At 38.8% G+C, this 14,071-nt stretch overlaps 1 protein-coding gene across 1 annotated transcript in view; it reads right to left on the bottom strand.

Moving 5' to 3' along the window:
* Positions 1-13,476, bottom strand: part of CSPP1 (centrosome and spindle pole associated protein 1) — a 116,401-nt gene extending 102,925 nt beyond the window's left edge. The window contains 3 exon segments of the mRNA XM_032609506.1: positions 2,485-2,584; positions 4,032-4,140; positions 13,442-13,476. Coding sequence (XP_032465397.1) covers positions 2,485-2,584; positions 4,032-4,130 — 199 coding nt within the window. The 5' untranslated portion in view covers positions 4,131-4,140; positions 13,442-13,476.
* Positions 13,477-14,071: the final 595 nt, after the last annotated feature.

Genomic DNA, 14,071 nt, shown 5'->3' with positions numbered 1-14,071 from the left:
AATATATAATTTTAGACCAGTTTGTTTTTTAGACCAGCTTGTTTTATAATTCCTAGGTGAGACCACTTAAGGAAAACTCTCTGTTGCCCAATTATTTTACATTTTTCCTAATGTCAAAAATTAAGTATTTGGCCTAATCTGAAGGCCACAATTATTCACACAAGAAATCAGTAACTGAAGGCTAATAAGGTACAAAATTAGACAAATTATATATTATTCTTTAGTTAAGATTCAATGTGCATCAAAAATAATTATTACTTCAGTTGTCAATAAAAGAAACAATCCATAAAAATTAAATTCTACACACCTAACAGAACTGTTTATTTTTGCAATCGGGACCTTCATTCATTCATTCAAAATATCTTCTCTAAGCACCAAAATGCCAGACACTGTGTTAAGCAATGAATAGACAATGGCAGGAAAACTGGTGTGCCATTGTGGTAAAACAGAGAGCTGAAAAAATTCAAAACTATCCTTCAAGGGGAGAGCCAATGTCACAGGAGCACAAGGCAGGAACAGCCACCATAATCTGGTAAAAGTAATAAAAGAGTAAAATTATCATACAGGAAACAAGAAGCCATTGAAGGGTCTGAAGCAGGGACTAACATGATCAGATTTGGTTTTTGGAAGGACATCAACAGGCAGTGCAGAGACTTAGTACAGGAGGCTAGACTGTAAAACAAAAAGAACACTAGAAAAAAATGTCAGTGAAAGACAGTGGAGGCCTACGTAAAATAACCTCTGTGGAATTAGAGAAAAGTAAACTTATTTGAGGTTCAGGTGTTAGAATCAGCTGAACTATGTAATTATTTGCTATGGGATACAAAAAGGAAGAGAGGAGTCGAGGGTGACCACGCAGCCAGCTCAGTAAAAGTCTGAGAGGAGTAAAGTTCATTTCGCACATGTTGACTCTGAGCTCACAACGTCCAAGGACAGATATTAAAATATTAGATATATGGGTCTGGAGTTCATAAAAGCAATGGGAACTAGGGATAGAGATTTAGGAACAGTGAACGCACTGATGAAATAAAGCCCTGTGAGTGAATGAGTCATTCAGGAAGTATATGAAATGAAAAGGAGGCCTAGGACAGAGCCCTAGGCCTGTCAATTAAGGAAGAGGGAGAAGTCACTGACTGTAAGTTGGACTTTAAACTCTCCATCATTTGTGAATGTAATAGTCAAAGAATAATTTTTAATATAATTCTTAAAAATAAAAAACCTAGTTTAAAAAAATGTGAAAGAAGTCAGGAAATTAAAATTTATTATCCACCAATTATGTGCCAGTCATCTTTTCATATGTATTCAATTATTGCCACAATAACCTTCTAAGATAGATGCAATTCTTAAGATGAGGAAACAAAGAGCTTAAATAACTTGTGCCGGGTTGCAAAGGCATGAGAGCCGCAGTCCAAAGCAACCTGTAACTCCAGAATTTCAGTCATTCTGTCTGACCTTAGTGCTTGAGAGAACGTACTATCAAACTTTTAAAGACATTACCTGTTGGAATAATTAAATTTTTCAATCCATAAAAATTTAGGGCTAGAAGATAATCCAACTTCTTTATGTTACAGATAAAGAAACTGAGTGCCTTAGAGATTAAGGCACTTAACCAAAATATAATGCTTAAGTACAATAAACCTGTATATTGGCCAATAATTTGTAACAGACTCAGAATGGAAAGCATTATCTATATATGAGATACTAAAAGTATGGCATTCACTTTGAGCTGTTTTTCTAGTAGAGACAGAGAGCCCACTATCTGCTCAGTCTCTTGGCCAACATCCCCTTGTATTCCCAGTGGAATACAAATGCAAAGCAGCTAACAATTTAGGAGTAAACCCATGGCCATGAAAAATCATCCACATGAGAACAATGCTTTAACCAAATGCAACTCATCATATTTGACTTCCTTTATGTGAAAGTTTCAGTCGTCATCAGTAATTCACAAGATACACTTTAAAAATATTCATACATTTTCTTTAAAAAAAAAAATGTACACCTACCAACAAGCCAAAATGAGGTAGTTTCCCAAATATTTTCATGCCAAACCATAACCAAAGACTCAATATAGCTAAATATCAACTTATTTACAATTCTAATATAGTCATCAATAGTATTTTGTATCCTTTAAGCATATGTCTTTGGTTTTTAAATAAAAACAAGTCCACCACGTTTATTCCACAATTAATACACTTTCTCTCTCACACACACACAAGTTCCATTCAAAATTTTCAATTTTGATACATACTTATTGCTATGATTTCTATAAATCAAAACCAAGACAATAACAGTTAAAATGGGAAGAAGGTTCTCAGTATACATTATATTTCATATGTAGACCATACTGTCACATGTAAGATTCCAGAAAGGAAAGAGTTATTTACTAGGATTCCAAATTTACCTTTTTTTCTGACAAGACAAAGCTCTTTCATGACAGCTGGATAAGAATATCTTAAAATCAGTTTAGCACACCTAATGACATACCTAAGGAACCCTTGGTCTGTTGACTGTTTGGTGGTATGTTTTCCTTAGCCATGGAGATTAATATTTTACTGTTTTCAGAAAGCTTCTCTGATGATGTTCCCTGAAAGAGACATAATATTTACAAAGTCAGAGGGGAAAAAACCCCACAAAATTTACAATTAATCTCAGTACTTTTATTAAACAACTTGATGAAGTTACATGGTACACCATAGAAGAAATTTAAATGTAAGGTTTGAGGAGTTAACCAAAGGTATTTAATATTGCAATGTTCTATTATTTAGCTCACTGACTTATCAACAAATACTCACTGAGTTTCTGAAACAGGCACTGTCCTGGGCATCAAAAACATATGAGTGAAAAAAATACAAAAGAATCTCTGCCATCACAGAGCTTATAAACTACTGTGGCGACAAACAATAAACATAATATGTAATTAGATTATGTTATATGTAGCGAGTGATACAGAGGAGCAATAGAAAGAAACAGAACAGTGTGAGGAGTCCCAGAAATGATGAGGGAGGGAGTGCAAGGCCTGATTGAGAGGGTGATACTTGACCTAAGACTTAAAGATTATTACCTATCTACTATAATATTAGAAATTATAATAAAGCTGTACACTGTCAGTTAGTCCTAAGTACTGGAGAGTGGTCAAAAGCATAAACAGTGGAGCTGGACACATAAAGGTTCCAATCTTGAATCCACTACTGTGTGTACCCGGACAAATTACTTAACCCTTTTAAGCCTCACTTACTGGATCTGTAAAACAACAAAAATTCAGCCTACTTCACTGGGATTTTATGATTAAATGATGTAATACATGTGAAGTCCTTGGCACAGCTCCGTGTACAAGGCAGATATTACGGAAGGAAAGCAAACTTGTGCGACGGTGAAGAGAACAAGCACTGGATTCAGGCTGCCAGGGATCAAAGCCTAGTTCTACTAACTCTGTCACCTAAGTCTCATTACTTAACGTCACCATGCCTCAGTTTACTCATTTGGAAAATGACAATAATAACTACTTATCTCATAGATTCATGCAAAGTATCAATGTAACCTCTAAAGACTATGCCTCATCCATAGTTAGCCCATGATAAATATTAGCTATATGGGTAAAATTCCTATATAACTAGGGTGTCCATATTTTTTATCATTTCAATCAGGATAACTTTGTCCAGGACAAATGCTTAAACCAGACGACACACTGGGACAACAAGCAAAGCAGAACTGTCTTGCGCAAGCCAATATATATGGTTACTCTAATTAGGATGGACCATATGGCACAGATTAATCTACATTCTATACCTTATTACATACACTGAGCCCATGACAGAAAGTGCCACACCTGTCTAGATTAGTGCTATATTCTCAGAGCCCAGCACAGTCTCAATAACTATCAAACGCAGGAAAGCTTTTTCAGACACTGCTTTCAGAAACATTTTAACAAATGTATATTCTGAAAAATACACACAAAAAAACTATTCTAATAAATGTACTTTTGCAGATTTCAAAAATGTTTAAGATACTGATTCATTAAAAAATTGAATTACCTTCATTTCCATGTAAGGTGGATCACTTTCCAATTCTGCTTTGTCTCTGGCCAATTTGGCTTTTCGTTCTTCTATAAATTCATCCAAATTATCAGTCATGTTGCAGATACTAAAAAAAAAATTTTTTTAATAAATTTTTTAAAACCCTTCAGTGAACATAGCTGTATCAGAATATCTTTAGGCTAATTATTAACATGCAGGCTTAGTCTACATTTAGTCTACATTTAGTATTAGTCTACATTTAGTATTCAATCTCAGTTATCAAATTGAGAACTTCAAACAAGCTTGAATGAAATTTGCCTACCTGCTTTCAATCCCAACTCCCTCCAAAACCTACAACCTACTTTAAAATATCAGAAAAGAAATAAAAAAGAAAATGAACCATCACCACCATCCACACATATACACAAAAAAATCCCTGAAGTCAAAGCACTTTTTTTTTAAGTTTCTTTTACTATTTGGAGGTAATTTTGAACTTACAAAAAAGTTACAATATGAATAGTATAAAGAACACCTGCATACTCCTTATCCATTCCCTATTGCTGAGATTTTGCAACACTTGCTTTACCTTTGTGCACACAAGTTTGTTCTCTTTACACAATTTTTTCTAAGGTCATTCAGAGGGTGAATTACATATATCCTAGTCCTTTACCCCTAAACGTTTCAGTGTGTATTAAGAATTATTCTCAGGGGCTTCCCTGGTGGCACAGTGGTTGAGAGTCCGCCTGCCAATGCAGGGGACACGGTTCGTGCCCCGGTCTGGGAAGATCCCAAATCCCACGGAGCGGCTGGGCCCGTAAGCCATGGCCGCTGAGCCTGTGCGTCCAGAGCCCGCACTCCGCAACAGGAGAGGCCCGCGTACAGCAAAAAAAAAAAAAAAAAGAATTATTCTCGGGCTTCCCTGGTGGTGCAGTGGTTAAGGATCCGCCTGCCAATGCAGGGGATATGGGTTCGAGCCCTGGTCCGGGAAGATTCCACATGCTGCGGAGCAACTAAGCCCGTAAACTACAACAACTGAGCCTGCCCTCTAGAGCTTGCGAGCCACAACTACTGAAGCCCGTGTGCCTAGAGCCCTGTGCTCCGCAACAAGAGAAGCCACCACAACGAGAAGCCTGCACACTGCAACAAAGAGTAGCCCCCACTCGCTGCAACTAGAGAAAGCCCGCGTGCAGCAACAAAGACCCAATGCAGCCAAAAACAAATAAGTTAAAATTTAAAAAAAAAGAAAAAAAGAATTATCCTCTGACATAAACTCAATGTATTTGTCAACTTCATTAACACTGATTTTTTAATCTACTGTCCATGTTCCAGTGTTGTCACCTGACCTAATAGTGTCCTCTATAGCATATTTTTCTCTCTCTCCAGTTCAGGATCCAGTCTAGGCTGGGTACAGCATTTCATTGTTACGTCTCTTTAGCCTTCTTTAATTTGGAACATTTCTACACCCTTACTTTGTCTTTTATGACACTAATATTTTTTGATACCACCCACCCACCACCCACTCTTTTTAATAGAATAGTCCTTATTTGCAGTCTGCCTGATGTTTCTTCACGAGTAAATTCAGGTTATGCATTATCAAAAGAAATATTACATAGGTGGTAATGTGTTCTAAAGGTGTCAACAATTAGAGACACATGTCCACCTGCTCTTTACTAGTGATGTTATTTTTTATCACATGGTGGTCAAGACTGATTTCTGCATTACTGTTTCCTTGTAACTAATAAGCAGTCTATAAAAAGATATTTTTAGGCCATGCAAATATCCTGCTCCTGATGAAAATTTCCAAGATTTAGCATCAATTGGTGATTCTTTATTGATCGAATCTTTGATTCTAGATGCCTGCAAAATGCTGACTTTCCAATTCCACCACTCTCTCCATATATATTTACAAGTTGGCACTAATCATTCTATTCTAAAGAGCCCTTCCTTTGTCCATATTTATTTTCAGCTTATTATTAGTAAGAACTCATGAATTATTTTTTTTCAGTAAGTCTTGGATTTTTAAAATCGTAAGTTGTTGGTTTTTTGGTTTTTTTTTTTGCGGTACGTGGGCCTCTCACTGTTGTGGCTTATCCCATTGCGGAGCACAGGCTCCGGATGCGCAGGCTCAGCGGCCATGGCTCACGGGCCCAGCCGCTCCGCGGCATGTGGGATCTTCCCAGACCGGGGCACGAACTCGTGTCCCCTGCATCGGCAGGTGGACTCTCAACCACTGCGCCACCAGGGAAGCCCCAAGTTGTTGATTTTTTGAGGAATAACTTATATGCCATAAAATTCACCCATTTTAGTGAAAGGTTCCATAAATTTTAGTAAATTCATACAGTTGTACAATTATTACCACAAGCATACTTCCATCACCCAAAAAAGTTCTCTCATGCCCCTTTGTAGTCCATCTTCACTCCCACCCCTGGCTCAGGCACTGTAAGATGTTTTCTGTCTCTATAATTTTGCCTAATCTGGAAATTTAATATAAATGGATCATATAAGATGTAGTCTTTTGTGTTGGCTTAACTTAATGTAATGTTTCCAAGATTCATCCCTGTATTGCATCTATCAGTAAGTAGTTGTTTTTTATTGCTAAATTATATGGAAATATCATATTTTGTTTATTATTCACACATTGCTAGACATTTGAGTTGCTTCTATTTTGGGGCTTACTTAAGAATAATGCTGCTATTGGGGCTTCCCTGGTGGTGCAGTGGTTAAGAATCCACCTGCCAATGCAGGGGACACGGGTTCGAGCCCTGGTGTGGGAAGATCCCACATGCTGCAGAGCAACTAGGCCTGTGCGCCACAACTACTGAGCCTGCACTCTAGAACCTGCAAGCCACAACTACTGAGCCCACGTGACACAACTAGTGAAGCCTGTGCGCCTAAAGCCCGTGCTCCACAACAAGAGAAGCCACCACAATGAGAAGCCCATGCAGGGCAACAAAGAGTAGGCTCCGCTCACTGAAACTAGAGAAAGCCCACGCGCAACAACCAAGACCCAAGGCAGCCAAAATTAAATAAATAAATAAAATTTTTAAAAATAATAATACTATGAACATTTGTGCAGAGGCTTTTGTGTGTTTTCAATTCTCTTTGATAGATACCTAGGAATGGAATTGCTGAATTATCTGTAACTCTGTTTAACGCTGTGAGAAACTGCCAAACTGTTCCTCTCATTCCAACCAGCAGCATATGAGGATTGTAATTTCTATATATCCTCACTAATGCTTGGTATATTCAGTCTTTTTATAGCCATTCTATTGGGTATATAGAAGTATCTCATTGTGGTTTTAATTTGCATTTCTGTAATGACTATGATGTTTAGCATCTTTTCATGTTGTTATTCATATATCCATATATATAACCTATAGACCTTGGCACAAGGTCTTCAAATCTTCTGCCCATTTTTAAAACTGTTTTCTTATTGAGATGTAAAAAAAAATTTTACGTACACTGGATACAAGTCCTTCATCAAACATGTTTTGTAAATATTTTCTCCAAGTCTGTGGTTTGTTTTAAAATTTTCTTAATAATGTCTTTTTTTAATAATTTATTTTTTAGAGCAGTTTTAGCTTCACATCAAAACTGAGCATATGGTACAGGTTTCCCATATATCCTCTGCCCTGACTCATGCATAGTCTCCCCCATTATCAATATCCTCTACCAGAATGGCGCATGTTACAACTGATGAACCTACATTGTCACATCATTATCACCTTAAGTCCACAGTTTAAATCAGGGTTCACTCTTGGTGTTGAACATTCTATGGGTCTGGACACACGTATGCTACGTATCCACCTTTACTATATCATATAGAGTTGTTTCACTGCCCTGAAAGTACTCTGTGTTCCACCTATTCACTCCTCCCTCCCCTCTAATCTCTGGCAATCACTGACCTTTTTAATGTCTCCGTAGTTTTGCCTTTTCCAGAATGTCATATGGTTGTAACCATACAGTATATAGCCTATTCAGATTGGCTTATTTCACTTAAACGTACTACTAAGGTTTCTCATTGTCTTTTCATGGCTTGCTAGTTCATTTCTTTGTAGTGCTGAATAGTATTCCATTGTCTGGATGTACCACGATTTATCCATTCCTTTACCCCACTGAAGGCTAGCTTGGCTGCTTCCAGATTTTGGCAATTATAAATAAAGCTGCTATAAACATGTGTGGTGATGTCTTCTTAAGAGCAAAAGTTTTTAAATTTTATGAAGTCCAATTTATCCATTTTTCATCAATTTTTAATCGTTTGTGCTTTTTGTATCCTGTGTAAGTTTTTGCCTAACCTGAGATCACAAATATTTTCTTCTATGTTTTCTTTTAGAATTTTTATAAGTTTCTCTCTTACATGCATTATTTCTTACATCTTATACCTATGATCCATTTCAAGTTAGTTTTTGCTAACGGTGTAAGGCAAGGTCATCAAGGTTCAATTTTGTTTGCATATGGAAATTATTTCAGCACCATTTTTTGAAAAGACTATCCTTTCCTCATTGAAACTAATTTTTTTTTAAATACATCTTTCAAAAACCCATAAAACTTATTGACTAATTCAATGTGTGGCAAGAAAGGAGCCAGGTTTTAAGTCCTGGAAACTAAACGTGAACAGAATCCTGGACAAAAATAAGTCAAAAGAAGCTGGCTGGTGTGGAAAGGTTTGCTTTAGCTGTGTTAAGTTACAGCTAGTCAGACATGCTAATGGAAATGTCCAGCAGATTCAAGACTCAAATTCAAGAGAACCACATTAGAAATGTTTATTTAAAAGTCAACAATTTTAAAAATAATAGTTGAAGCTGTGGTAAATGAAGGTATACAGGGAAAAAAGATGACCCAGAACTAAATGATGGGAATGTTAACTTGAGGGGGAAACAGAAGAATTGAAGCTGGAAAAAAAGTACAAAGGAGGAATAATTAAAAGAGGATATAAAGCAAAACCCAGTCAAAATAATTGGCAGAGGAAAAGAAAAAGATACGAGAAAAAAAGTAGTAAACAATATCAAATGCAAGAGCTAGAGAAAAAAGCATCCACTGAATTTAATGTTTGGAGGACAATAATAATTTGTAAAATGTAGAAAAGCAAGTTTTACCTAAAAGAAATATATTGAAACTTATATCGGTTAAGTAGTACATAATGTGAACTTCATTCTATTATTTACTTCCAAAAAGAACAATGATTTTAAAATATGGCCTTAGCAAAATATATTACAAACCAAGAAAAGTTAATATACTTTAGTCATTTTTAAAGTGCAATTTGTCACAAAAGATTTTTCCTAGTAAAAATTCAAAACAGTTCAACAGCAGAGTTTTCAAGTTAAAGAAAATCACTTCTTAAAATCCCCTAATTTCCCTAAATATTTTATGTCTGAAAAAAATAAAAGATAATGGTGGGATAATACATATATAATAATATAATTTGCTGTAAGATTTCATGAAGAATTTAAACAGAAATGTCATTAAATCTAAAAAAAAAAAATGTTTAACAGGTCTCTTTCACTCTGAGCTATCTAACGTCTGTTAACAATTAGTTTAACATGTTCACTTCTTAGTTTTAACCAGACTTTGAATTTATAGATACTTGAATTTCCCTGTACTATAATAATTTAACATCAATTATAAATTCTAGAATTGATTTCACATAACAGTAATCACAGCAATAAAACACATTTTTAAACAGTGGTAGTGAGCATAAAACATGCCATAGCTAAAACATGAAATTTATCAGATATAAGTACATATTTAATTATCTCTAATTTTGCCCTGCTGTCTAATCCGATTAGAATATAGTATCTCTAATACTAAATTCAAGAGTCAAAGATACTAATAACCTTTCTCCTGGCAATGCCCTCCAGACAAAGAATACCAGGAACACTACTATAGTTAAACTAGTTGGATTTATTACTCATTGCATTGCGAGACGTCAATGCCCACCATGGGGTACTCTGGAGTATCTTATTAAGAAGGTGTTAGAAAAGACTTACAGGTTTGGGGCTTGTATTAGGTGATTTGGGGGAGGGTTTAAGGGAGCAGAGCTCTGCTCAGGATTAAATGCTGTCAGGAAGTGAGCGTAATTCTTTGATTGGACATCTTAGTAAATCTCACCCACAGCGAAGCTGTAACTAGGTAAAGCAGCAGCAATCATAATCAGTTGGGAGAGGTGTCTGGCATTTTGTGGCTGGGACAACAATCATGTTTCGTCTATGTTTGGACATAACTATGGAGTGGTACTGTTTTTCTCTTGCTCCATCATGGACACAGAGCAACTTTGTCTGATGTTGATTTTCTGTGCAATTGCTTATCTTCAACAGAACACCACCAAGCCTAAGCAGTATTGTCTGGCCAGTTCCCAGCAACATCAAGGCCTTGGTGATAGTACAGGCCATCCTCTAGCTGTCATGGCCATTTTTCTCCTTCTCACTCCTAAACACATGTGACAACTTATATAAAACATATTTCAACTACAAAATTATTCAAGAATTACTTAATGAATCACAGAAATTGAATTAATGGATACAACCTAAGTACAAAATAGAGTAAAAATGTTTACAATTTAAAGATTAAGTTATAAGAAAGATCAGCTTAAAGAAACCTAAATGGGATTCTTTATTCTTCACTCTACAATATAACATCACTCACACTTTTTCCAAGATATTACCACGTTTTTCCCCCCCCAGTAGCTGTGTACATAGTATGTAGATGATAAATAGTTTTCAGAAAATCAGTTTAACTGAAAGACATGGATTTGAAACCAATTTCATGACTACGTGATTGACCTCAATGTGTTCCTTAACCTCTCTATCCCTCAGTTTCTTCATCTGTAAAATGAAAGTATCTATTCTAGAGTTGCTATGAAGAAAAAATGATACAAAATGTATGGCACCTTTGACACTTAGAAATCAATAAATCATAGCTGTTTTATTCTTATTAGGGGAAAGGAATATTCTAAGTACATTTTATTGGGTTAACTCAGTTAAAGTCTTTGTATACATCAGTACTCACTTTTTTTTAAAAAGCCTCCAAAATACATTGGGATTCAAATAGACAATAATTGATACTTGTTTATCATAATCCAAATCAACATCTTTAAATCTTAAACTTAGGCCCTTCGTGCTTATTATATAGATGAAAATATAAGTAGACCAGAACACAATCATTCTGCAAAGTCTGAGTCAATCTAATAAACAGAGAGGATCCAGAAAGAACTGAGTATGCCCAATTCCTTTTCCCAATCTCACCAATCACAAAGAGAAGGGGAAATGTTGCTCCCATCCTTTACCCTCTCCAGTGAAAAGCAAATTTCTACCCCTCTATAGAATTAGGAATGGAAAATAACTCCCATCCCAAAGGTGGACACTGTTCAAGATGTTAGGGGGATGAAAAGTATAAAATATGATCCTTGCCCTCAAATTTGGGCAAGATTATGTCCCCTGTCACAGTGGCTCAGTCTAGCCAGACTGGGAGTTAGGGACTGATACCCACCCATATAGGACCCAGTAGCAGAATCAAGAAAGCAATTTGAATAAGTCTGGAATTCAGAGTAGAGTCCAGGTTGGAGAAAAAAGGGTTAACAGTTTTTAAAATAATCTTTAAAGCTATAAAAGAAGAGGTTGTCAGGAAAGAGACCCTAACATAGGAGAACAGAATAGCAGGGTGTGATTACATATGGCTGTGGGGTGCAGGCGGAAGCCTGTGAAAAAGCCTTAGAAGAAAGAGAGGGAGGGATGAGCTGAACCAGAACTATGTTTCTCATTTCCCAACCATCTGGAGATCTTTCCACCAAATGAAAGGTGCCCAATCTTTTTCTCCTGGCAGATGACATCCACATGAGCAACTTCCAAGGGCACATCCAAATTTTGACAAAACCCTCTAAATGTTGCTAAGAAGTAAATACCATGTTACTGGGCGGAGAAAGGAGGTTGAGGGTTAGGATACAGAGAGAGCGCAAATATATAAAGGCACAACTAAGTCTGTTAGCAGCTGTTAACAATACATCATTAATGGTGACTAAGGACAGTAACATAAATTAGATAACCTTCCGGTTATGCAAAATTGCCAAAACATTTATTCAAACACTTCTATCTCCCACTCTGGAAAGTAATCAGAACTTAAGTGAGAATGACGTTAAAGGGATAATCTGAAATCTTCTCAAAGTTTGAAATAGTTAAATCACATGTCTAAAAACTTCATTTGAGAAACACTATACTGAAAGCACCTCTTTTCAATTTACCCTATCAATTTACCTCCCTTCCAGTAGGTTATCTGTACTGCAGGAGACCCAAAATTTCATCCCTAGGGAGCATTCAGCATAAACATAACCAGCAGAAAGTCAGTTTACTCCTAGTAAGAAAAAATATGCAGAAAAGAAAGCAGCATCCTATTGGTTACCATGGGATTCATTTTTGCTTGTCAACATGAAAAGCCATTCTTTCATATAAAGTCGAACCTCTCTGAGGATAATTGGCTTTTTACAAACTCATATTTGTTACTATTTGGCTCTAGCATTTCCTGAGGTGTTTGGAAACTAGGTAGTGGTTTACTTTAGAAATTAGTCTCCCCCCAACAAAAAAAGAAAGAAAAAAAAATAAATTAGTCTTCCCAAAAATCCAAGCTAAACTTCTTAATCCTATTATCTTGAGAGCCACCCCCTCTCAAAAGATGAGTCCCATTGCTAACATTTACTAAAAAAGGGATTCCAATCCCAGGTAACAATGCCAAAATCAAGACAATTAGAAAGAAGAGCTTCAAGCTCAAGGAGCCGAAGGGAAACAGGATTAATAACAGCACCGACCTCACAGGGCTGTGGTAATTAAATTTTACTTGCAAAGCAAAGCACTGAGAAGCAGCGTTGGGTGCACAAGCACTCAATAAACGTTAACCACTAACCCGCACCGAGTAAAAGGAAAGGTGCTTCGGAGGCTTAGCCAAGCAACGGAGGGCGGCTGATGGGGCGGCAAGGCACGAAAACCGAGGCACAACTGGTCTCTGGGCACTGTGGGTGGCGGCTTCCTTAGGAAGTGTCAGCGCGTTGTCAGGCAACCGGGTCTCAACAGCACCCGAGGCAGTGACTGCAGCTGCGGCCCCGGGATCCAGACCCGAGTCCAGACCGCACAACCAAGGCACCGCCCCGGGCCGGCATTGCAACAGCCAGACCCTCACGCACAGTGAGCCTCGTCCCGGTCCCGGGTCCCCGGCCCTGCTGCTGCTAGACTCCAACCCCATAACTCGGGCACCGCCCCTAGCCCGGCGGCCGCGAGACCTCAGTCGGCGGGGAACCGCTACCCCCACCCCAACCCCGTTACCCCATTACCCCGGGACCTCGGCCAGCCCGGCCGCCGCGAGACATCCGCCCACGGCGAAGCCCTGCCCTCGCCCCAGGGCCGAGAACCCAGCCCCGGCCACACCCCACCAGGCCCGCTCCCCACCTGCGGCCGACGGACTCTAACTCAGGGAAGCGGGCTCCCGGGCTTGCGTGGGGGAGACGCACAGCGCTCTAGCGCGGCTCCTCGCGGTCCGAAGATGTGGCGGCGGTCGCCTAGCGCAGAAACAGGGCGACTGGCTTCCTAGCCCGGGCTCCACCTCTCAGGCCGAGCCCTCCGCCCGCCCTTCGCCAACGGCCAAGCGCGGCCCCGCCCCACTACGGCCGCGGGGCAAGGCCACGCGGCCGGGGGCGCCCCCTGCCGCCCTGGAGGCCGCAGGACGCCCGGCAGTTCGCAGGGCTCGCCTACACCTGGCCTGGGTTCTCAGCCACCTGGTTCTCCTGCTCTGCCTGGAGACTGTTAAACCGTGGGGGACACGTCCCCAGGCTAAAGTGATTCTGTCCCCTCCAAACCTTCCAAGCCCCAGCCGGCCTGGGTCAGAGCTTGGTGGGGGGGCGGGGGAAGAGTAGGTTTGGTAGTGATAGAAAAACTGTTGGCATACCTCTCCGGGGCATCACTGCTCTCCCAGCAGTCGGGTCAACGTTTTGTCCTAGGCTTTTACTACTAATTTCAACATATTCAGTTCACCCAATATTTAGTGGCAATATACTACCGCTATTAAAGAGATCTCTAGCT

Source organism: Phocoena sinus, chromosome 17 (assembly GCF_008692025.1).
Source record: "Phocoena sinus isolate mPhoSin1 chromosome 17, mPhoSin1.pri, whole genome shotgun sequence".
Lineage (NCBI taxonomy): Eukaryota > Metazoa > Chordata > Mammalia > Artiodactyla > Phocoenidae > Phocoena > Phocoena sinus.
This window is presented reverse-complemented; position numbering and strand designations above follow the sequence as displayed.